The following is a 25,107-nucleotide window of genomic DNA, read 5'->3' on the forward strand; positions in this document are numbered from 1 at the left end:
CTGAATTGCGTGTGTGGATGTGCTGCCAGCTGGAGGGACTATTGAACCCGCCCCCCAAAATCTAAACCAATCAGGTAGAGTCAAACTTCCGCATCCGCATTTGATTGGGTCGAACATGTGCAAGTTTATATCGTTATTTTAGCTTCTTTCCTTGGCTTTAGTCTGATTTTGTGCACTATACTACTATGCAAAAGTGTCATTGTAAGGTCAACCTTTGGCAGCAGCATCAACACCAAGATAGAGTTCAATTAATTTCAAACAAGCATGTACATCACTGAATAGATTAAATATATTAACTTGTGGCAGTAGTTTCTTTGTGATATTCCAAACAGCAGAAGAAAAAAATAAATAAATAAATACATAAAAATAGGCCATTTGAAATTGTAGTACATGCATTCAGCCGAGTGAGGGCAGTATATGCAAAGGCTATGTAATGCACTGCAAGACACAATATACTTTTCCACAAAGGAGCAATTAATGTCTAATTGCATTTATATTAGTGTTACAGTTCTACATTGAAGATTGCTTCCTTCTAAATTAAGATCCACAAATAAAGTTCAGGTATGAAATATGTAGTTTAGACAGGTTTATAGTCCTTTATAGGGAATCTAAGGAGTTTACAGTTTACATTTTTATGCAAACTCATCAACGTTTTGACGCTTGTATATCTTTGAGAGTAAAAATGTAATGCTTACTAGTAAACATATCATATATTAGCTTTCTGGCTTTGAAGGCCTTTGGGTTGTTTTTGTTGAACTTAATAAATATTAAATGAAATGGTTAAATTCAGTTGTCAAATTGGAACTTTGGGTTTGGTTATTTACAAATTGTAGTGTATGTATGCAATGTGATGATTTATTAATTGAATTATTTTCTATTGATTCAAGGACCATGAGACGCGCAGATTTACTCCAGTGTTGATTGGACTGGACCAGAGTGGACGCCCTGTGGATTTCATTGCCTTGCTCATATTGGATTCTCGAGGCCCTATTCCCTGCACAGAGCGTAAGTGTTTAGTGAATAATGGAACAGTGTGCAGGAGGGAGATGTGAACGTCTTGATGGGATAATGTTAATGGTTGTTGTGGCGGTGATAGTGGAAGTGGGAGGAGGGTGGAGATTCCAGCCCGGTGACCTCATCTAGGCTCCATCTCGGTCCTGAGAGAAAGTGAGCTCATGAGAGTCGTAAAGAAAAGGCATTTACGGTCCTTTAACAAACTCAGGGCCTCCTCACTTTGGCACTTTTTTTATAGTTTATAGATCTGGGCTTGTGGACAATGGAACGTCTTTGAGGGGAAAGAACTGCCATGAAAAACTTTCAGTCTCCATGTTTATGGTTTCACGTGTCCATAGATGTTACTGAGAAATACCCAGGTGAAGTAACAGTACGAAAGTATTTCAAGTAGAAAGTGGTACTGCTAGATTCTGCTGCAGCTCTCACTGTGGTCATTAATGTATCATTAAACCACAATATATTTACTTAAGTGTGAGAAGAGAACACTACTGGTTTAATATAGGTTACAGGTCATTTGTCACAACAAGGCTATGGCGTCCTCTAAAAAACTGAAAAGAGAGTCTCTGACCTTTTAAGAGAAGACAAAAATATTTTATAGAAGTGTCAGCCCTCCAGCTCTTTCACTCATGAATGAAGTCAGGCTTTCCTGGATATCTCCAGTGATGTCATGTGAATAAATAATGCACTTCATGAAGGCAGATTCGTGAGAGCTAGGCTTTTCCTTCTCTGTTTTTCGTCTAGTTCTTCTTGTATTTCCTTCTGAAAGCCCTGAGTATCTGTTGCTCCAGCTTGTAGCGTGCCTATCATGTGGAGATATTTCAATGAATGAACGGTCGGCTGACTGCAACAGGGAATCGGATATTCCATTGGGAACTAAGCACCTCCCCTTTAATCGCTTGGCTGAGTTTGTCTCGGAGCTGTTGAGTCGCCAGATTCACTCGCACGTTTGCTGTCAGCGGCTTGAGCAAGTCCCCTGGAACTGCGCGCTTTCCCTGCGCCTGGGAAGCGTCCGTGCCCTTTGTTTATGCTTTATGGAATAAAAAAGTAACTCGGGCTGGAGATTTTTCTTGTTTTACCCTTCCGATTTCTACATCGTCATGAAGAAAGAAGAATTAAAGCACTCGAAGTGGCGAGTGGACTGAACCAGGTTTGGATAGGCTACACAACACAGCGCTACAGTTTTCAATCTAGGAGGATAGTACAGATAAGATAAATCAATTAATATTTGCATGTAATATATGGATCTTATTCGTGCCTTTTTCCAGTGTCTTTTGAGTCACCGAGAAAATACTCAATAGAGAGATAAAGCATCTGCGGCGTAGACGTGTGCGTAATTTTCATATTACCCATAAACATCGTCTTTCCTTCCTTATTTCCATGTTAACGCTGTACTTTATTGCTCGTCTGAGTTGTAATTGCAGCCTTTGGGCAAAGTCCAGATGCCAGACGTGATTGCTCTGTAAAACAAAAGGAGTGCGTTAGAGCCAGCTGTTGGTGCAGTTTGGTATTGAAAGCGCATTGTGCGTCTGCTTAGAACCAAGAGAAAGTTATCTTATGTTTCAACAAGAGAATTGTGTGCGTGACATATTATGGTTCACTAAATAACGAACTGTTTATTTTCATTTGGATAGCTCTATTGCGCAAAGCAAAATCTCGGCAGTGATGAGATGAGATCAGTTTGTAACCACGTTGTTTTGTGTCCCTCCTACAGCAGCACTCTACCACATTGGGCAGTTGTAAACTACAGCAGTGATGGCCAAGTGGCTCAAGGACTATCTGAGCTTTGGAAGCAGGAAGGTACCACCTCAGCCACCCACTCCGGACTACACTGAGAGTGAGATCCTCAAAGCTTACCGCCTACAGAGGGATCTGGATTTTGAGGACCCATATGAGGACTCTGAAAACAGATCGAGGGGCGAGTCCGGGGCTTCAGAACCTGCCACCCCTGTGTATGGCTCTCCAATGAAGACCATTGGGGACAGCAAGTCACCAAAGCATAGACTTATCAAAGTGGACTCTCAAGAGCTGGGCCGCACCAAGATCCTTCTCAGTGCCATCTCTTTGGAGGAGCAACAAGAACCTGTAAGAGACCAGTTTGGCTGTTGCATCTATTAGTCAGATATTAACTATAGCAGACAGTGGTACAGAATTAATAAGCCACTCCTACTTTTTCTCGCATAGTGACAGTTTAATTGATCCATAAGCAAGTGCACTGGAAATGCATGTCAAAAATATACAGAGTTCACATAAATCACTCAAGATCCCATGCGTCCCATAAATTTGTCACAGCAGATGGGAGGAAGTATTATTGATAGCACAAGTAGAACAGTGAATGAGAAAGGGTCATAGTCTCTTGGGTTTATGTTTTCCTATAAATAATAAATTGGGTTTGGTTTGCAAGCTGAGAGACCCCCGCATGATCACATGTTAGGGACCATACAGTAATGGTGTATGGGGAGAGTCACAGAGAGCAATGATTCATACTGCTGAGCTTTTAGTTATAGTACAGTTATAGTTATAGTGCAGCATCCTCCAACTGAATGTATGGTAAATCACATAAACACAACGTCATTTTAAGTACAGTTTCACCTAAATGAAAGCAACATCTTTCTAAATTACTCATATTAAACAGTGGCTAAATCAAGAGATTGATATTTGTTATAATTACTAGGATTGGTAAATTTATTATTTTTTCAATATGATTATGGATATAAATAAATGTTCCTATTGTATTTGCAGAACTGAGTAAATGGCTTTGCTTTTCAAAACAGTAAAATATGAACATTCTGAACTTACAAAGTTCCTTTACTTCTTTCTCAACTTTTGCATTTAAGTTAGAATTTGAAGTCAATAGCTATTTCTTCTCCACTGTACTTTTTCCCCTCATTAATCCTCCAGGATCTGTGGGAACAACATCCTTGCACTAATTACCATTGCAGATCTGGATGCGTTGCCTCCGTCGATAACCTGTTACAGCAGCAACTTGGGATTAGGAAGCAATTTTCAAAGGACGTGCTCATGTTAAGATGTAATTTGGGGCTGCTTTTTTCCAACAGTGATTTCCTTTGTCAAAGCTAGAAAAAAAATTGAAATAACTCTGCCAAAGGCAGATGGTTGTAGGTGTGCACAATTTATAGGGCTGCACCGATCCAATATTGGTATTAGATATCACCACTGATACAGAAAAAAATGCTTGATTGGATATTGGCTGCCAAATATTGGTTCAGCCAATATCCTGTTGAACATATAAACCGATGTAATAGGACTATTTACTGGTCGTAGTCGGCCCAGAAAGTCTCAGAATCTTTGATGTTGTATTTTATTTGAGTTCTTCTGTTGTCACTTGAGAGATAAATAACAGCTCTATAACACGTTTGAATCAATTTTGCCTTCTTTTATTTTTGTTCAAAGGAAATAAATTCAGTTTTCAGTCTCTGCACTGATATTAGTTGATATCTGGTATTGGCAGATATTAAAGCTATAGAATGGAAATCGGTACCAGAACTGAAAAAGCTGGATCAGTGCATCCGTCACATTTGTGCATGCCCATTTGACAACATGCCCATGTGGCTGTCAGTTTGCCAAACACAGTTTCCTCTTGCTTCAGCCCTAAGCCCTCTGTGTTTCGCTCGCTTCATCCAACAAACTCACCTTCAGCCTCAGACAGGGTGATTTCATGCTACGATGCTTTCAGTTTAACCATGGTAACCAATGGTAACCAATATACAATATAGCTCCCAGGGTGCTCTTTATAGTATGGCTGCTAATTATACATTGTGGTACCTCCAAGTGAAGGCGCAAATTATCATAGGATCAGAATTGGAAAAATCTTTTCATGAACCTGCAGGTGCACAATGTGCCTTTGAATAGAGATGTAATTGCTTGTAAAGATGCAGGTCTTTTCATAAGAGTCTGTTACTTTTTCCATTCAGCGTTTCTCAAAAAAATTATCAAAGATTTAAGTAATGCTCCATTGTTCTGCTATAATGCACCCCCTAATTTTATGAAATTACTGTTTATTTCTATATACACATACATGGCTTAATCTTTGTAACAGCGTGAATGTATGACTGTAGCTACTAATGTATTATTTACAGAATATCACCCTATCAGTCATAAAATAATACAAACTACAGCAACTACTAATACTAATACTACTACTTTTACTGCAGATAATGAGCAACACTACTGAAATACAACAACAAAAAAACGTTATCAAAAATGTTTTTACTGTTACAGATATTTAAAAATAAATGGATAAAAAAACACTGGGTAGACGTATGCCTCACAGCAACAAAAACATAAAAACATTTTTATGAGTAAATGCACTCCCGTCCTTCAGGTGGTGCCGTCTGCTCCTTTGGCCGGGGACACAGATTATTCAGATCCCTTCGATGCTCGCCTGGACCATAGAGTGGACTCAGAGCTTGGACTAGTGCCGTGTGAAAACAACGGCTACATGGAGCCTTATGAAGCTCAGAGGGTCATCACAGGTCAGTGCAGTGGGAATTCTGCCCCATATATTCACTCACAGCATACATATCTTACACGTTTTATAATAACGCTGACATGAAAACCAATAATCATACAACACAATACTGGTGTAAGTGCATTACATTCTAAATAGAATATTCCAGTTGGCAAAGCTTATTAGCGGTCAGCAGCTTTTGCTGTCAATATCTATCAGGCTCTTCAGTTCTTTATTTCTTCCTGTCTATTCTCTTTGTCTCTTTGTTCTAAAACAAAACAGCCAGCTACCATCCTCAACAATTGATATTAAATCCTTGATGTAGCCAAACTAACTAAAACTAAGTGGCTATCCAGTAAATGTCCTTTGAGGGGGTCTCATTTGTTTTCCTCTTTTATTTGGGTTCCATCTGTCATTCTCTGTTTGTCTTTCTGCTATTCCCAATGCTGACTGTATCTCAGTAAAACGTAATTGTACAGTTTCTCTCCTCATCTCAGGAACTCTCCATGGAGTCTGGCCATCTTTTAATTTGCCTTTCAGCTTTTTTCCAGTTCTGTTTTATTGACTTTGTAATTTGTGGATTCTCACCAACGCTGCATCTTCACCATAGGAGTCTTCTAGGAAATCTTTTTTCTGCACAGCTGGATGGAGCCATAGGAGCGATTAGGTTTATGTCGATGATGGCAGAGCGTTTTGGTGAACCATTGTCAGAGCTCTTTCATTGACTTTGAATTGAGCCTGTCTCCCTGTTCCCTTTTGTCTGCCACTCTTCACTGGCTTTTGCTCATTAAAGACACAGGAGAGTGGCAGGGCAGATGTGAGATTTGAATAATAATGTGTTTTACAGTGTCCTGAGAAGACACCTGTGTGCTTTATGAGTGCCATCTAATAGTTAAAATGCTGTCACTGCTCTGGTCAAACCCAAGTGCAATTTGGATAAATGAATTTGTATCTGTTTCTTTCCTCTTCTCCCAGTCTTCAATGGTTGTCATCTTCATGTAATATTGCTATTTTATTTCCCTCTGCCGCTTGTTTCCTGAATTCCTCATTTTATTTCCTCTGTTCGCCTGTTTTTTATCTTCCTACCTTCATCTTCTCCATCTCTAGGCTGTCGCTGACGCTGTGTGCTCCCAGTGCAGGTAGAGCAGTATTGAGCCCCGCCGTGCTTCTGTCTCAATGACTTAACATCAAACAGTGACAGTCCCCCCCTCCTCCTCCATACCTCCTCCCTCGTCTTTGTGTTGTATCCTGGCTCCTTCTCTTCTTCCCCCTCTCACCCCTCCACTGTCTCCATTTACCCCTCCACTCTGTTCTTTATAACCTGAGGGGCTTTCCCCAGGGCCACCACTCAGTCTCCATGGTGATAACAACTCTGGCCAATCACAGTGGTTGGTCTTGTCGTGTTGTGTGAAGGTTAAAGTTCCTCTCATCCACCTTTCACTATAGTCAATCCACCATTTGAACACAGGATTATATCTTCTTTAAAGACCCCAGCTTTACTGCAGAAACCTTTGAAAATATGTGATTGAAGTTTTAATACATTGATTTGACAATAACAGAATGATTATTAACAGGATGACTACCATAAGCCAACAGGTGTATGTAATGTTTAGTGAGTGGTAATTATGTTATGTTTCATGGGTTTATTGAGTCTTTAGTATATCAATAAGGTTGTGGTTTTGTTCTGTGCAGCCACCCTTGATCTTGGAGGAGAGTCTTTATTCTTTTCTTTGTGTTGTGGGCTCTGTCAGGTTGCTCCGGCCAATGGGAAAAGTGGATCCGAGAATCTAGCACTGTGCATTTCATTTGTGATTACAATCATTGCTCCAACTTTTAACAAAGAAAAGTGTCTTAAAATATATATTACCTTTTATTCTCAATGTTATGAGCACTCATTCTGCAATTCTGGAAAATCTTCAGCTTGTCCAGTCTATAGTGGCTTTAAAATACAAATTATGCCTAATAGTGCAAAGTAAAGTCCTTCTCCACAGAGTAAATGGTCGTCGTTGACTCCAGCCACAGATGGTATTGTGGTTAAGAGCAATGTATGAATCATTTCTTGTAACGAAACATGAATTTGAATGTCTAGCTGCACAGATGTGTTCACCTCATCACCACAAGTATCTCTACATCATAGGTGTGAGTGTGTGCAGTTGGAACCTACTGTGATTGTAATGAAAATGTTAACATGAATACATGGATCCCGTTAGGAACAGAACTAGATTACTGCTGAGAGTCTAATGGATGAGGAGGGGGGGGGAGCGGGTCCTCCATGTTGCTTCTCAGCATCCCGCTCGAGGCCTTGTTAAGTCCCCCATATGAGATCCTGAGCCCCTGGCAAGCTCTCAAAACGTCATTTGTTTCTTTATTTTTTTCTAATTATAGTAACATCAGGGGCTCTTTGTTCTACTTCTACAAAACAAATTCATCAATGTTTTGTTTAGGGATTTACAATACCGCTTTTCTGTGCCTGATCTTGTTTGAATATATTCGCAGAATTACAGCGCGGTCCTGCAGGAGGGCGGTCCCGCGGAGGAGTGCAGCTCTACGATACGCCTTACGAAGACGAGCGGGGCCATCGGCTGGGTCTGATGTACGGAGATAACTATGAGGAGAGCAAGGAGAGCTCCAGACTGCCCCAAGATGACGAGAGACCAGCGGATGAGTACGACCAGCCCTGGGAATGGAAGAAAGACCACATCTCCAAAGCCTTTGCAGGTAAACAAACATTACTCTTTGTTATCCTAAATGCTAATTGTAATAAATAGAATGACATACAAGTGCCATCTACAGTATATTTTTCATAATATTTTTTCCAAGCATGGATAAATAGCAATGGGAACGTTAGGAAAAGCGCGTGTACGTTATACCTTATACCAAAATCAATGTTCAAATCCCAACCATATGAAGAAGCATGTATTCTATACAGGCACTAACCAATGCTAACTGAACATCTCATGAATTATGAATAAACCAACTCTGAAAAGAATTAGTCAAATAGGTAAAACCCAGTCTAAAAGGGTACAGTTTTCAAAGGTCAAACGTCTCCCATGAGCACACACAGATCCTTACTGCTGACTGGCTGAATCATCTAGCCATCCTGACCTTTAATGTACTCTACCTCCTTTCGTTTTAATAGATTTCGTAAACCCATTTTTTACACATAAGCTTCTGTGACCTTCACTGCCTCAGCTCTTAAATGACATATATCTGTCTCCCTTTGCTATATTTAACCACTGCTTGGTCGCTATTGATTTCTTGTTCACTCACACTGGACGGACGCTCTCACAGACCTCACCCAGACGATCATTAGTGTTGACAGAGTTGTCTTTTGCTGCTGTTTGTCCATTTGTGAAGGATGGGCAGTAAGCATGGGTAAGCATGGTCAACAAAGGAGGATCAATATGCTGCACTGAAGAAGAACTTTAGGACTCAGGAATTAAGTTTTTGATCAATATCTCTAATTGACAATCATATGGTTGGGATTTTTTTTGTGTTTTTTTTTTATTTTTTTAATGGAGATGTCTACAGCAAACTCTCTATCAGTAAAAGCATGTGGTTTGGAGCAGAGTTCAGACTTTGGAAACATAAATTGGTCTGTTTTTTGTGTTAAATTGCACAGATTAAAAGTTTTGTTCAAGATTATGAAATTGTACTGAAAGCCCTTCTTTTTTTGCTTTTGAAAAATCAAGAAAACATACTTTTTTGCCAAATTGCCCAGGTTAAATAGATTTAACTTTTTATATCTTTTTATATCTTTGGGGAAGTTGGATGGAGCCAAAGTGATTGCTATGTGAGGAGTAGATCAGTGTAAGCCATGCCAGGACCTAATTGAGCTGCATCTCCAAGTCACCAAGGTCAAGGTGATGGTTAATAAATCAAGCCTGTCTCATCCACAGTTCGCTTGCTTTGCTCCTGTCTGCTTTAATTATAGGCCTGCAAATGTGTGACTGATCCACTGCTAATAAGAATCATGGTCAGCACATATTTTCATTCATTCACAGCCAAATCACATTAAGCAAGAGAGCAGATGGCACCTTAAACACCTTAAAATGAATTGAGAAATGACATAAAAGCAGTTTAGGTTAGTATCTCTCAGCATCTCTCACCTACTTTGTGCTTCAAATTTTTTTTTAAAGGAACTGTGTGTAAGATTTAGATTTTAAATGTCATAAACATGACCTGTCTCTGTCTGTGTGGACATGTTCAAATGAAATGTAGGTCTTACTGATAACAGTTGTAATGCTGATTTATTCTTAAGTACAAAAACATTGGATACGATGGCCAAGTGGTTTATATTGTAATTTGTTGTTTGGTTCTCAAAAGAATTATCCAATCAGAAAGCAAAGAAAGAGTGTCACATGAGCTTCTCATGTGGGTTGCCAGTTTTAATGCTGAAATCCAGTTAGTTTAAACCTAAAAAGACATTCTCTGATCTGAATGCATCTACAGCTATTTATTAAGTAGTGCAAGTGCAGCCTTTGCAGCTCAGTGAGTGAATTCTTGAGGAGCTGAGCTTTTACATGAGACATGTCCCTATACAGAGAATGAGGAAAGCTTTTACATGTTCTCTATATGCAGGTTAAGGCACTGGCAACCAAGGTTCAGCACAGGTTACATACTGTTGCTTTAAAGCTATATTTTTCTGCTCCAGTTGGTTTGTTCTCATGCATTAAGCCTTGCTGTGAAGGGGAACACTTGTGCATCTCCCACTATTTGACCCTTTGTTTTTTTTTTTATTTGGAGTCAGCACTGTGAGATTGGCGTGCCGTCTGTCTGTGCGGACCAGAGCGTTAAACTGTAAACACTATTTCGATTCTCGCATCTAATCCATATTCCCAGGCCAGTCCAGCTTTGGCTGGGTACAGCCCACGTTTCTGCAAGGGCAACTGTTGGGAGGATGGGAATGTTGCAAAAAGAAGAGTGAAAATATATTGAAAGCAGTGTTGTGTTGAAAGCTGGCTGTAGGGAAAAAGATAGGGCCGTTCAAGGTTATATTGTAGGTTTAGTGGCAGCAGAGGCCCAGCGGTTCAGAGGGGAGGGGCTTGAGCAGAATTAATGGATGTTGGCTACGGATAGGTAAGGCTGAGGGAGGGGAGTGGGGAGGCAGGGCCATTGTGGGAGCATGCAATCAGTCATCCACCACCACTACTACAGCCTCACTTACACACATACACACACACATGAAGTGACAGACCCCTCCCTCCCCCTCCCTCCCCCTTCCTCCCCCTCCCTCCCCCCCCTGTGGATGTGACACACTCACTCAGATAACCCGCTACAGGGGGCAAAGGGGGGCATCATGATCTGCCAGCACTGCCTAAGTCCTTGCCTCATCATCACCTTCACACACGCAACAGATCACACATGTGGATTCACAACTACACTTTATTCCCAGCTCTGATGCCTAATATAAAGGTGGGAGGACACTTTTGTTAGCACAAATTAGCACAGAGGATTTTGATGGTAGTTGCTGCATATTGTATGTACATTAGTCATGTATTGCATGGATTTAAATGGCATGTATTAGTGCTAATGCAATTGTTGCATACATGATCTAGTTTTTGATTAACATGAACATACTCTTGATGGATGGCTTTTTAGATTTCATGAGCACGACTCTATGAAGGATAATGCTGAACACATTAAATACATTATGCATGGACGACAGTAGCTAAGTTGGTAGAGTGTTGGTCCACTCAAAAGGCTGGCGTTTGAAATCCTGCTCTGGACATAAACATCATTGGTTCAGCGGTCAGATCCACTAACCCACAGATTGGCGGTGCGATGCTACTCCCACAGATGAAGGGTGTTGTTGTGTCCTTTGGCAAGGGGCAACACCTCGCGTCTGTGTACACTGGTGTATGAATGTGTGTGTGAATGGGTGAGTGGTTCCTTGATGTAAAGCGTTTTGAGTGCCTTGAAGGTGGAACAATACTATATAAAAATGTGACCATTTACCATGTGACTATTTACATTAACAATATGAGCATAATAAATGCAAAATCTATACAACTTCAAGTATCATCATTTATCATCATCATTTTTTGCTTACAAAGTTTACAACATCATTTAGTAAACAGTGTATTCATTACTTTATTTGTCATTTTTATTGTCCTTCCTTCTGTATCCTTTACCATTAATCTTTGCTTGGGACTTTCACTGGTATGTATAGTCATTCCATAAGAGATAAAGAGACATCATATATATATGTTATATTGTGTTTTTCTAGCAGAGGGCATTCTAAATGGTCCCCATAGGGCCATGGTCATGACACTTTTCTCTCAGCCTGGTAGCCTTTAATTATAACACTAGACAGCTGTCACCGGTCACCCCCCTCCAACCCAAATTACAGCAGCTATTAATTTGCAGAAGTCAATATAGGGTCCAGCATTGAGAATGTGACCCTGCAGCCATTCACCGCCAATTAGTGAGCTAATGAGGGACACCAGTCATTAGCTATCTGACTCTCACCCATAATGAACAGATGAGTGAGCTCTCCAGGTGTTGCTTTTGAGATAGCCTATATCAATTTTTATTGTCCTATAGTACAGTTATGTGCTATTTCTTTTGTATGTGAACCCTTCAAGGTAACAAAGTGTTAACAATGAGGTGTGTTTACATTTGCAAACACAGTCTGCATGTCTTTCCTGTGTTATGGGTTAGTCTGCCAATTGCACAGATTGGCAACCTTTCTTCATTCAGTTTACGCCAGGGCAGCTGTGGCTACAATAGTATATTACCACCACTGACTATGGAGTGAATAAATAATACATACAATTGTAAAGAGATTTTGAGCCTTTGGATCAGTGCTGTATCTTACCATTATTATTACCATGTGATAATGTCTATGTCAATTCGTGCCCCACCTCTGACCATAGTTGGTGGGAAGGGCTCTTGCCACTTGCAAACCATAATTGGAATAATCAGAGGTAAATGAATGTCCTCGATTATCTTACAGGGAGGAGGGTTGGTTAAGCAATCAGCTCATTGTTTCTTCTTAATTGTCAATTCATCACTGAAATTTGCTGGCCACATAAGATGCAAGTGAACAAAGAGTGCCATTACAGTATGTGTTTTTACAGTGTTAGTGAGAATGTAAGATTAGAGGTGATTGAAAGTTAAAAGGCGATGTTTGTCATTAGCGAGCATTGATTTATTCTTTTGTGTTAATGGAAGTGTAAGCAGGATGCTGAAGTGTGCTTTAAGTGCTAATGGATTCCAAAGCAAAGGCAGTTTTTAACGATGCTTGCAAAGAGACACCTTGGCAGATGGTGTGTGTGTCAGAACAGTACAAGGCGATGGAGTGGTGTATGTGTAAATATGTGGGCAGAAAAAAACAGGAAATAAAATGTGATTTCCATTTTGTTTTTGCTTTGTGCAGCTATAAGCACACCCTTGGGCCATGTGGGCAGGGCGGCTTCTTCATCAATTTGCAGGCACAGAGGAAAGACCCCTGTCACTCGCTCTCTTTCTCTTGCCCTCTTTTTCTCTTTGTTACATTTTCTCTTCTTTCTTCCCTTGACGTTCACTGCTTTTTCTGTCCCTTCTGCGTGAACCCTCTCTGACAGTAATGAAAAGCCATGTCCTTCATGATTCCCCCTTGTACTGCAATATGAGACACATGGACTTAGCTGATGGAGCAGGGCTGCAGAGGTGGACTGGGAAAGGATTGAAAGATGTAATGCCCCTCTTATAGGGCAATAGGTGAAATAAGAATATTAAATTTAAATTTAAATGCAAATACATAATCATTTTCACTGTGCAAAATGAATGTTAGAGCATAATCCAATGCCAAATCCCGAAAGACCAGTGTGTATTAATATAGTTTATGATTTACTTTTGTATGATTTTTTTGGTGCATTTTTACAGAAACACACTGGAAGATGTAGTAACAGCATTTTACAAATGTGTGTATAATCACATTTTCACCACATTTCAAATCACCATTGATATGCTTGGGTCTTTTAAATAAAGAGGTCTGGAGCCAATCCTCTGTTAGTAAAGCCATGGGATTTGGAGTTCAGAAATTTGACTATTTTTATGTGGCAATGATTTAAAATCTGTATTGGTGCAAGGAATTGATACTGAAAGGCATTCATAACATATTTAATTAAAGGGCTTAGGGCTCATTTTATGCTATTTTTTGATCTATGTTATAATGTTGTTTCCTCATCAAAAACAAACACACAATTCCACCTTGTGATGTCATGTGGTAATACAGGAAATCCTCCACTTTGTTTTTAAACGGCATGCACCATCACTAGAAACGTTTGGATAATTTCAGTCCTGGATTTGCCCATCTCTACTGAACTAAAGGTAAAAGGAGCTGTTAACTTTAAAACTATTGCTTCATGACATCTCAAGGTGAAACAGAGCATTGAATTGGGTTCTGGGTTAAATTTTGTGCCTTTCTGTGCTGAGTTGTTCTCTCTGTTCTCCTTGTGTCAGGGTGGGTTTCCTCTGGGCACTTTGGTTTCCTCCATCAATGCAAAACATGCAGCTATGGTAGTCTTGACCAAGCCTAGTAACAGGATCACAAAGATGGGTCCCTGTACTCCCAATGAAGGATCCCAGTGGCATTGAAGGATAGGTCAAAGGCAAGGCAAGGCAAGTTTAATTGTATAGGACAATTCGTACACAAAGTAATTCAAAGTGTTTTACAGAATAAGAAAGACATTAAAATCACATTACAACAAATCAAAACATGTACGATTAATCATAAATAATAATCATAAGATTAACATTAAAACAGAAAAGTGGAGAATAAAACCCTTTCAGTTCATACGTACAGCTAAATAGAACCGTTTTGAGCATGGATTTAAACATTGTCAAAGTCGAGGCCTGTCTCATATCTTCAGGAAGGTTCTAGGTTTTAGCTGCATAAAACTGAAACGTTGATTCCCCATGTTTAGTCCTGACTCTGGGCACTAACAGGAGGCCGGCCCCTGAAGTCCTCAGAGTGCGGGATGGTTCATATGGCACTGTGCAGAGGACAAATTTCCCTATGGGCATAATAAAGTGTACCTTCACCTCAGAAATTTGGATTGATAAATAAATAAAATAATAAAAAATATTTTTCCTCAAATCTCCCAGCCCTAAAATTAACAGTTTTGTATTGATTGCATGAACTAATAAAAATGGAGAATATTGTAGGATCACATGCAACAGTTGACATCTATGGCCACAAACTATACCGGCAAACACTTCATGGGTTTTCTATCAATTAAAATAATCCTTGTCATGGAGATAATACAGAATATTTTAAACTCATTCACAGGCTCAAAAACAGTTATGGTCAAATAAAACAATGAAATACAGATTACACTCGAACAAATGTAGAGAGTTTGCCTGTAGAGATTCTTATGGGAGCTGTGTAGTTGTGGCATAAGGTTTTTGTGAGATGCCAGAGCTCTGAGAAAAACAGATGTCTTCTTTAATGGACTTAATGAAGCTGTTCCATTGTCTTTGTGTGCCTTTTTATTCATGGACACAGAAAACAGCTGGTGTGCACCGAAAACCTCCTATCTGTCACTCTGCAGAGGTGTGTACATAAAGGAGCACAGTGTTGCCTGTCCTCCTGCTGGGATAATTTATAGTAATGGTTGCAAGTAGCTGAGGCTGCATTATTAATGGCTAATGACTGAAAAGCATTCACCTGTTTTACATATGGTACTGAGATGCAGATTTTTGAGGTGCTTAAGATGAAAAAAATATATTAATCTTTACTTATATCAAATTGTCTTGTACTCATACTGCTGCATGCTGGTCTTGTCACACTACTGACATTTCAGCCTTGATTGACAAATACGATTTTGATACCAAAATGATAATAAAATACTCGTTTTTAGACAAATTTTCAACTCAAAATAGTGGTTTCCTAAATATTATCATGTGGTCTTGTATTAGTCCTAATATAGATTAACACTATTCAGGAAAGATCTTATTTTAGAATCTAGTGATCAATATTTACTGCTCACTGCTCCTCTTGTGCTGCTGCTACAGACTATTGATATGCATGCTTGAGCTTATTCTTGTCATGATTCAAATTAAAAGTCTAGTCTCTGTGTCCCACTCTGTATTCTTTGCCTATTATTTCATCTGTCATACTTATTTAGAAGTCAGGATTGCGTGTTGTCTTTGTCATTAGCTGAAGAGTCATAGTTGTGACAGAATGTAAAGACTGTCCAGCAGAGTGTGTCAGCGGGGTCTTTTGAGAGGGTCAGGTGTTCAAGTGTGGACACGTGGACAGTCCTGTGCCCCTGTATGGAGCCGTGCCAGGACAGGCTTTAATCCTGGCTTTGGTGGAGGTGCGGGGTGTTCCAGATGGGGCCATTGTACCGCACCATTCATCAATAATTCACGGGGAGCCAGAGAAAGTGGCGAAGTGTGTCTGCCTGCTAAATAATTAACCAGGGAAGGAGAGAGCCATGTATGTACAGGTCGGGTCTCTCACCAAAACGTCCATTCAAACTGCCTTTGAAGTCACAGGCCTGGGGGTCCTGTGGATTTGTCGCCTCATTAAGACGTCATCCTCCTTTCCTTTATTTGTTCTGTAATCCCTTTTAGGGGCACACACGGGGCTGGAAGAGAGGAGCGGGCCGGGCAAATTGCATAATGTGTGTCCGTTTGTGTTGAGGGCTTCCTAATGACTGTTCCACTAGATGACTGCCTGCTAGGCTAGATAATGAGCTATTTTAGGTTTGTCTATGAGTGCACCTTCCCCTCTCATGAGCTCAATATATGAAGCATTACTCTGCCCCCACACTCTGAACTTTCTCTGTCACACACAATACTCCAAAGCATCTTTTAACTCATACCTCCAGGCTGCAAATGAGATAGTTAGACAACAACTTGCCAGTTTGTTACTACTTCTTTTAAGGTAATTTTTAAGATAATTTTGACTTTAGCTGTGACTCAAAGTTATTTTAATGACTATGATGCATTGACCCCCAGCCCTAATCCTAGTATTTGTTTATGGGAAGAACTTGTCCTATATGGGTTCACACACTCAGAACTCAGAATACAAACTAGACGGTAACTAAGGTACAATTTATTGTCACCATAGCGAAATTTGTCATGCATTTGATCCATCCTTCAGTACCACTGGGGCAACCTGTCAGGAGCAGTTTGAGCTACTACTACTACTGCACTGTAATAATAGTGAAATTGTAAAAAAAAAAACTCCTACTCCTTTTCACATCAATCTTCTTAACTTTTAAACGGAATTTTAAACCCATCTGCTGTTGCTACTGCCAGATCTGCTCCATTGAGGAGTGAGCTGACCTTTGACCCATCCACACTATTGTCTCCCCCTTCTGAGCCAAAAACATGGAGTCACTCTAACCTCATTGTCCCGCTGCATCTGTTCTGTGTCCACCTTTACTCTCTGTGAGCTGCATCTGCTACACCTGTCTATACTATTTCTAATTTAATTGGAGTGCTGTGTTTTGAGGGCTTAAAGAGCTTGAAGTTGTACCTGACTTTTATTTGTTATAGTTTAAAAACACCTTTAATGCCACACAGTATTGTAAAACATTGATCGAGAGGTGGCTAGACTAGCTAACATTTGTACTCAAGTAAAATAATGTTACTTTAAAATATAACATTACTGAAGTTTAAGGGTAAAGTAAGAACCCAAATAATGATTATTATTATTATTATTTGGAAAAACTAATACTTGGGTACTTCATAGTAGTTTGGAGGTAAAGTGTATTAAAAATGTGGTGTAAGAAGAAGCGAAATGTTGAAATCATTTAATAGTGTCAACATAAAGCTTTGAACAGAATAATCAAAACTTTTACTTAGTATTATTATTCACTGAAGTAAAATTATTATTCACTGAAGTAAAAGTATGGTGTCTGAAAATGACACAACGAGTTCTTCACTCATGATGCAAAACAGGTACAGTCCCTTTAATAATGCACTTTGTAATCAAAACCTGTGTAAATTGAACTTGTCTAAAAACACTGCATGGATAAAAAGTAGATAAAACTATAGTCTATACTGTATATAAAAAACTCCAGCACATTATTGTGGGTGGAATATAATGAAAAACAAATCAGCTCCAATGCTCCGGGAAGAATATAAATAAATATCTGTCTAAATGTGCCCCCAGGGAAATATTATAACACAATTGCGGTGATTGTTTTCCACCAGCCGGATGTGACAAGTTTGCAGACGCCTGGGTTGGTGTTTAATCTGGTGTGATCTCTGTACATAGAATGAGTCATATTTTCTGTCTCACCCACAGTGCAGTTTGAGGGGGCCGAATGGGACCGCTCCTCATCACCCACAGAGCGCCTACGTCCACCAGGGCCCAGGTCCAGCCCCATGAAGTTCCGGATGCCCCAAGAAGGACTCACAATGGTCGGAGAGAGAGTGGACCCTACTTTACCCCTGGAGAAGCAAGTGTATGTAATGTGTTTATGTTCACAAGCCTATATTATTATCCTGTTTATTTTGTGTAATATGTGCTATTTGATGTGTTTGTTATGTGCTGTGTAACATTTCTGGTGTAGAGTCTGCCACCTACTTGTCTCCATGGAGATGTTATTTATTGTCTGGAGTTTTCCACAGTAGGGCTTTCAGTTTCAATTCAATTCAACAGGTGACACTACCAGAGCATGTTACAGGTCAGATCTATGAAGGGCTGAACACTCACAATTGATGAATGAAGGTGTTTTTGAGCGATAACAATACCTGTACGGCTGAGTAACTGTTTAAAGTCACACTGTGGAACATTCAAGACAACTTTGACCTTTATGTTTTAGGGAAGGTGTTTTTTAAATGTGTTTTTTTCTCCCTCTATAGAGCACGTGCTTTCAGATTTGATTTACATGTGGTAATCAGGTAGTGGCTATATTGTTATGTTCTATTTATCAGCAATATTACAAACCAAATAAAAAACTGCCTCGGCCACAGAATACTTTTCAGTAATGTCGATAGAAGATTGAATATGTTCTAAAAGGATTTCAGTCTGCATGAATGGGAATATGATTATATGTCACAGAGTATTAGATTAAGGCAGGCCTTGTCTGGGTTGTTATTTCGAGCATCCTGAACCAAACAACCTTGGGCTATGCAGTTATATATGGCTATGAATGCAATTAGCCTTTTTAATCTCCACGGATCTCAACTGCCTCTCTGCAGATTGTTTACTAATTTATAATTTGCTGCAATAAATGTATAATTCATATTTAAAGATAAGCAGAGTGGTATATACATAATGCTACTAAAGAAGTGGTCCGGAAACAAGCTGTCCGACCAGGTTAAAGTCAAACCTAATTAAGCTGCAATAGTATAATAGACTGACAAGTACTTTAATCTTGTCATTTCAGACATCATTTGTATAAATTTTTTGTCAACTGCTGTTTTGTTTTGCTAATTAAGCCTAAGCCTGTGACAACCCCACGTAGACATGGTACCAGAACAATTATGCATATCCACTTGAGGAACATTGTGGATTATTCCGCTCCATTAGCCCCTGATGATCACTGAAGTGCTGTCAATGGCTTTGTCGTCTTTTTCAGCTTCAATTTAAAAGCAGGATCACTGTCAACCAAAAGCTTCCAGTGGTATTAATTGAATGCACTTTAAGCAACAAATGTGGTGAAGGAGACTGCGAGATGGAGATGAGCAGTTTTGGCAGAATACCTCATTGAGATTTTCTGATAAGTAGTGCAATTGCGATTAGATTTGTGCTTTATGATGTAATAGCAGTATTCAGTTCAAATTTCACAGTTAAAACATAATCAGGAGGAGCATTAACATTTGACAGAAGATAGAAATATGAATTGCTAAACTAATTGCATTTAAGTAGAGGTCTAAACTGCAGGGATAACTACTTTTTTTTTAATATGATATTTTGCTGTTTGCAGGGAAAATTATGTTACTTATTGCATTCTTTGGAATTTGTTCATTAAGCCCGCCATGATAATTACTATATCAACTTATATATCCTCTAATATATGAAAGCTGGAAAAATGTTTCTTTGGGAATCTCTTGGAATTTTTTTATCATTTTCAATTTAAGCCGTAAAAGTTTGTATAAATAACTTAACTATGACTCACTAAAGTACTAAAGTGTTTTATGCTGCTATTTATTTATTGCAGCTCATGATTTTTTGACAATATTGTACATTTGGAATAGTTTTTGTGGTTCTTTTCCTGGGTTATTCTCAATATTATCGTTTATCGTCTATATATACTTCAGCAATATATCGCACTTCAAAATCATTAGAACCCTTCAAATTACGGATTGGTTTCTATGGCAATGTATAAAGCCTTAGTGTGAAATATATGAATGGTGCTCCCATTGCTGTGGTGGTGATGAGGTGGAAGCAGAGGAACAACAGTGACTGAGAGAGAGGCATGACAGTAGTAGAAGGAGATTTGAAGATTAGTTGAATTTCGGTTGTAGTTATTGTGGAGGTTGTTGGAGGTTGTACCAGCCTTTCCTACTTTCTACTCTGGAGTCTTGACTTAATCTATTAATTGTTGAACAGGCTCTTTATATTATCTTTGAGCTGAATCATCTGTTCTTTTGAATGCGCTCTCTGCCTGCTCATTCTTTTGTTGCATTGCTTTTTTAATCAATGCCTTATCAGTTGTCATTTATGCTGACACTGGCCTGTCCTTGGGGAGTCCTATCACTCCTCTTCATGCCTGGGCTGTCTTCTCTGTGGGACTCATAGACTGTATTTATAAATGGACATAGCGAACCTGCTAGCCGCTGAGTACCAAATTTGAAGTGAGCATGGGTGTGCTCCAATTCACTTTTTATTGAAAAAACAATGCCTCTCTCTCTGTAACTGCTGCTGTCAGTCTCGTTATTTTGGTCTGAAAATGTTGGTATTAACCCGCTCTATGTGATTCTGGTATTTTTATTCACTATTGTGTCCGTAAATGAAGATATGAACATAAATAACAGACAAAGGGTTAACAACAAGATTGATTGACAGTGTTGCTCAGCCCCTGCTTCCTGCTAAACGTTACCATCAACAGCCTTGTTCTGGATTGGCTCCTTGGTTCCAAATATGTAACTTGGCTCCAAATTCGCTCCATAACTGCTAGCCTGGACGAGCCTCATTTAACTGGAGCTGAACGCTGCGGGTGACGTCACATTCTCTTAGTTCATTTCTTTATGGGGTCTATGGTAGTACTGCATTGTTTATCCCATAAAATAATTAAAATATTCTGAAAATGTTGTGTTGTTTTTCAGATGGTACCATGGTTCATTGTCTCGGTCAGACGCAGAGGCACTGCTAACACTGTGTAAGGAATGTAGCTACCTGGTGAGAACTAGCCAAACCAACCACACTGACTACTCCCTTTCCTTACGGTGAGACACACACAAAATATAATTATCCTGCTATATTCAACACTATATTTTAGTCAAACTATACTGATTTAGCTTCACGTTTTAATTGCAACACTTTTCATTTCTGAAGTACGTGAAGCCACCTGAGCTCCTAGTCTCATAACACACTCTCCTCCATCTGCCATCGCCATCTCACTCGCTTTAGATCACTGCCACCCTGATTCATCTCCCTATACTCATTTGCAGGGCACATTACTGCTTATCTGGTCAAATCTCTCCAACATAATTACTCCTCCGATCCATTGTCCAGGCCCCACACCACTCTTTCCATCATTTCTCTCTCCACCCTTGGCCCCTTCTCTTTGGCTCTTCCGTCATGGCTCCCCACGGGCTTTCTAAGTGGTAATCAGGCAGGTAGAGCACACTTCAGCGCGCACATCATCCTTTCCATAATCACTAATGAATATGAATTACCTTCTGTGGGCCACACAAGCAGGGGATGAGGGAGAGAGGGGGGAATAAGGGGTTACCAGTGTGTTGTGCTGACATATAAACAAGCTCATGCATTACTCATTTACATGGGCACAGTGAGTCTGACATGTAGCACGTCATGCCCAATCGACAAGGTCTCTGTTCGCACCAGTTCCACTTTAAACAGTGAATGCTGGAGGACGCATTGTATCAACATATCATTTTCATGTGGCAAATTGTCCTTCACTGAGATGTCAATGTTCTCAACTGTTACACCCTGAATACAGCTTGAACTTTTTACCTCCATGTAGTCATCTGAGTATCATGCCCACTAGAAATGTTTTGAGATGATGCATTAGCTCCTATTATGTAGTACTTTTCACTCTTTTGCCCTTTCAGCATGCACGTTCAGTTGCCTATTGGATCATGAGAGCATGTTATTACATTGTGAATCAGCACTGCATGGGGAATGTGATCCAAAATTAAATCAGAATGAATATTTATGACAAGACAAAGCCCTGCTGGAGTTTGTAATGTATCCGGAGATGTGCAGTTCCCAAACAAACAGCACTGGATCAAAGAGCGCTGTCAACCCCGGAGTCTGGTGGGACGATCACACGCTGCCTCCTGTTTGGATCTCTGTCGCCTCCTTCTCTCTCTGACAGAGTTTGGTTTTAGTTCCCTTTAAAGTTTTGTTTTGTTTACAATAGCATTGAGAGTGCTGACCAGCCTACCCCTTGTTCTTCCCCTTGGTTGTATATTTAGACCTTGACTGGTTGGCTGCCTCTTAATAGGAAAGTCCATCTGCCCACTGTGACTATCCTATATGTCTTTCATTGCTAGACTATTTTCACAGCTCAGCGCATCACCCTTTCTCTTGTCTTCCCTTTCTGCAATATTGTAACATGAATTCATCCATCATCGTGTCTATTGCACCCTAATTTGTGACATGTTAAATCTTATATGGAAATGTGGGGATGAGTGCAGAAGAAGAGAGCTCTTGTCAATCAAGACTTATTTCCACAGAGACATTTTGAAAGATAGTCACGGGAAGTTTTACAATAGGGATGCACCGATCTAGCTCTCAGTAGCTTTAAGTATCTGCCGATACCCGATATCAACTGATACCAGTGCAGAGACTGAAACAAAACTGATCCAATTGTGTTATGTAGCTGTTATTTATCTGTCAAGTAACTACAGAACAGCTTTGTATAAATAAAAGTTCAATCATTATGAGACTTTCTGGGTCAACTACAACCAAGAAATAGTCTTATTATATAAATTTATATGTCCAACCAGGATACCGGTCGAACTATTATTTGGAAGTCATTATCTAATCCAGCTAATTTTTCAGTATCGGCACCAGATCAGTGCATCTCTATTTTACTTGCCCTGTATTTTATGACATTTTATTTTTCGTCTATTTCATAGGAGCTGCCAGGGCTTTATGCACATGAAGTTCACCCGGTGCAAAGATGGAAAGTACGTGTTGGGACAGAACAGCCCCCCATTCGACACCATCCCAGAGGTCATCCATTTTTACACCACACACAAACTCCCGATCCGTGGAGCTGAGCACTTGTCCTTGTTGTTCCCGGTGCTGGTGCAGACTCTCTGACTCTTGTAGGTGCTCCAACATGGGACATGCAAACAGCTGGATAGGTGCCACTGCCCCCTTTATGACAGACTGGTGGTCTACCTTTGAGGACTTTTGCCAAGCTTCTAACACCAACATGGCAAATCAATTCATGTGAAATGCAATACCTGAACCGTGGACCTTTTTTAGAGATTTTTTCAGTATTTCAAGCACCTGGAATTCCCATTTGAATCAGTCCTTTCTCATAAATAAAACTGTGGACTATGACTCTCTGAGCACTGTATGATCATTATCACAATTTCTCTAACCATTAGTGACAGACGTATTGTTATGTGATGATAGCCCAAGTCAGTTCATATGCAACAAACTGAAATACACTGTGTTTGACATCTTCTTATCAGAGCCAGTGTTAAACGTGAACACACTTGTTGAATGCCTTTTTTTCTCACAGAACTTGTCAGTTTTCGTAATGTTATGCTTGATTAGTATTTCCTCATCTAAAAATGGCTATTGGCAGATAAAAGATTATTCTGTCAGAATAATCATCAAATGCTTGCATTTTGAACCCAACAACATTCAACATGCAGCCTGCAGAGGTAATGGCTCTACTACAGTTGCTGTGCTTTTCTTGGTAATATTCAATCCATGTATCAGTGTAATTTCTGCCTTCCTTTGGGTATTTTGTTTTACAAATATCAGTGTTGACTGTTTTAGTTTCCATTGTAATTATTGATTTTGCCACTGCCATCTACAAATGTAAATTTCTTTTTTTTTTTTTTTTTTACTTTTCTGTAGAGAGATGAGACTTTATTACTTTAATTACTGGCCATTTTCCAGTTTGTATTTAGCCAGCTGATCATGTGAATAGAGGGAGTGGGCAGTTGTACTGAAGGTACATGCTTACCATCTGGAGTGAGTTCCAGTGCCTGTTGGAACGCTTGCAATGTTTTGCAGTATTTCTTAAAAGAAAAGTGTTATTTGTTTTTATGTCATGTATGTTGCTTGATAAATTATTGTTGACACCAAAAAAAAGAACAGGTTATGATTTTTCACTTGTCAATGCCTTTCATTTGGCCTTTTGATTAGATTAAAATGAAAATCTGCCTAAAAATCATATCATCGTGAATAATTAAATTTTATATGACCAATCTTTCTTCAGACAAAAAAGGAGAAAAATTTACACAAAGGATTTGGCAAAATTGAGCGTCTCACATATGCAAACACTCGCACATCCCCATCTTCCAATAACGGCAGCCCAGGCAGGGAAGGGAGGGGGGAGAGGTGTGAGGAACTGAGAGGGGAAGGGGTGGGGCGGGGAGCCTCATTATTTGGGCTGTGCTACAGTGAAAAGCACTGGGATTGCTTTCATTACGGTGCCAAATGAAATAGCTGAGCCTGATTACCCGGCTGACAGAGAGGAGACAGCCGGGATCACTCTTTATTCGGGAAAAAGGTTTGGAAAAGTGGGAATATGAAAAGGCGACGGGTGTGGGGTGTGTGGGTGAATGTTCTCAATAAGATCCTATACCAAACAAGTGTGTGCACGGTGATGTGCCAGAAAGAAGAGGTAGTTTAGTCCTATCTCTCAAACATGCTTCCCCGGGGAGTTCTGTGAATAATAATGACAGTGGAAGTGCTGCATGTAAAAATCAAACAAATATAATCCGCACGTCGCGCAGTGGGAAGTGTCTGGTTTAGTTGTAGTTACCAGTTTCCTGCTGTGCAATACTTTTATTTCTAAAGGAATTCTTTTCTTTGGTAGAAGAATCGTTTTTATCACGATGTATGATTTTTGCTGGTGTTTCGTGTAGTCTGTTTGGATAGCTCGGAGGGTAATGGACTTATTTTCAGTTATGGCATTTTGCTTATCAGGGTTTTGTGGTTGTACATTTCTTCAGTACACTATCCCCTTTTTGAACAGGAGGAAGGTTGGCGGGTATGTCAAAAAAGTCACTATCAGTCATTATATATAGTCATTATGTAAGTCACTCTATTTTTTTTGTCATATTGACTGATTACATTTTTTATTTTATTTTGTCTTACTAAAAACAGTAAAAATGGCTTTTGCTGTTAATTTCCTGAACATAAACAATACAGACATGTAATAATTGTCATAAAAAACAACAACAAATAAAATATCAATTTGTTCCTCCATAGTCTGGGCTCAGCTCCAAATGCCGTCCTGACAGAGGATTGGCCTCTCAAGTAAAAAGACCCAAGAATATCATTAACAATTAGA

The 25,107-nt window shown here is 39.6% G+C and overlaps 1 protein-coding gene across 2 annotated transcripts; it reads left to right on the forward strand.

Moving 5' to 3' along the window:
* The first annotated feature begins 1,785 nt into the window (after nt 1–1,785).
* shdb (Src homology 2 domain containing transforming protein D, b) lies at nt 1,786–23,894 on the forward strand. Of its 2 annotated transcripts, none has more exons than XM_033964954.2 (7): nt 1,786–2,161; nt 2,726–3,096; nt 5,357–5,507; nt 7,979–8,200; nt 17,733–17,892; nt 20,702–20,821; nt 22,703–23,894. In XM_033964954.2, exons 2-7 carry the CDS (start codon nt 2,767–2,769, stop codon nt 22,887–22,889), a joined length of 1,170 nt encoding a protein of 389 aa, XP_033820845.1. In that variant the 5' UTR covers nt 1,786–2,161; nt 2,726–2,766; the 3' UTR covers nt 22,890–23,894. The 2 variants fall into 2 exon arrangements, with proteins under 2 accessions (XP_033820845.1, XP_055077405.1); XM_055221430.1 differs by having other exon boundaries at nt 2,729–3,096; nt 22,703–23,607.
* The last annotated feature ends 1,213 nt before the right edge of the window (nt 23,895–25,107 follow it).

This window comes from Periophthalmus magnuspinnatus, chromosome 4 (assembly GCF_009829125.3).
Source record: "Periophthalmus magnuspinnatus isolate fPerMag1 chromosome 4, fPerMag1.2.pri, whole genome shotgun sequence".
Taxonomy (NCBI): Eukaryota; Metazoa; Chordata; class Actinopteri; order Gobiiformes; family Gobiidae; genus Periophthalmus; species Periophthalmus magnuspinnatus.

Bases quoted from the DNA above. Each gene is read 5' to 3' on its own strand.
- shdb (XM_033964954.2), top strand. From the start codon at position 2,767: ATGGCCAAGTGGCTCAAGGACTATCTGAGCTTTGGAAGCAGGAAGGTA. The intron at 3,097-5,356 runs GTAAGAGACCAG...CCCGTCCTTCAG, and splicing joins TGGAGGAGCAACAAGAACCT to GTGGTGCCGTCTGCTCCTTT. The intron at 20,822-22,702 runs GTGAGACACACA...TCTATTTCATAG, and splicing joins GACTACTCCCTTTCCTTACG to GAGCTGCCAGGGCTTTATGC.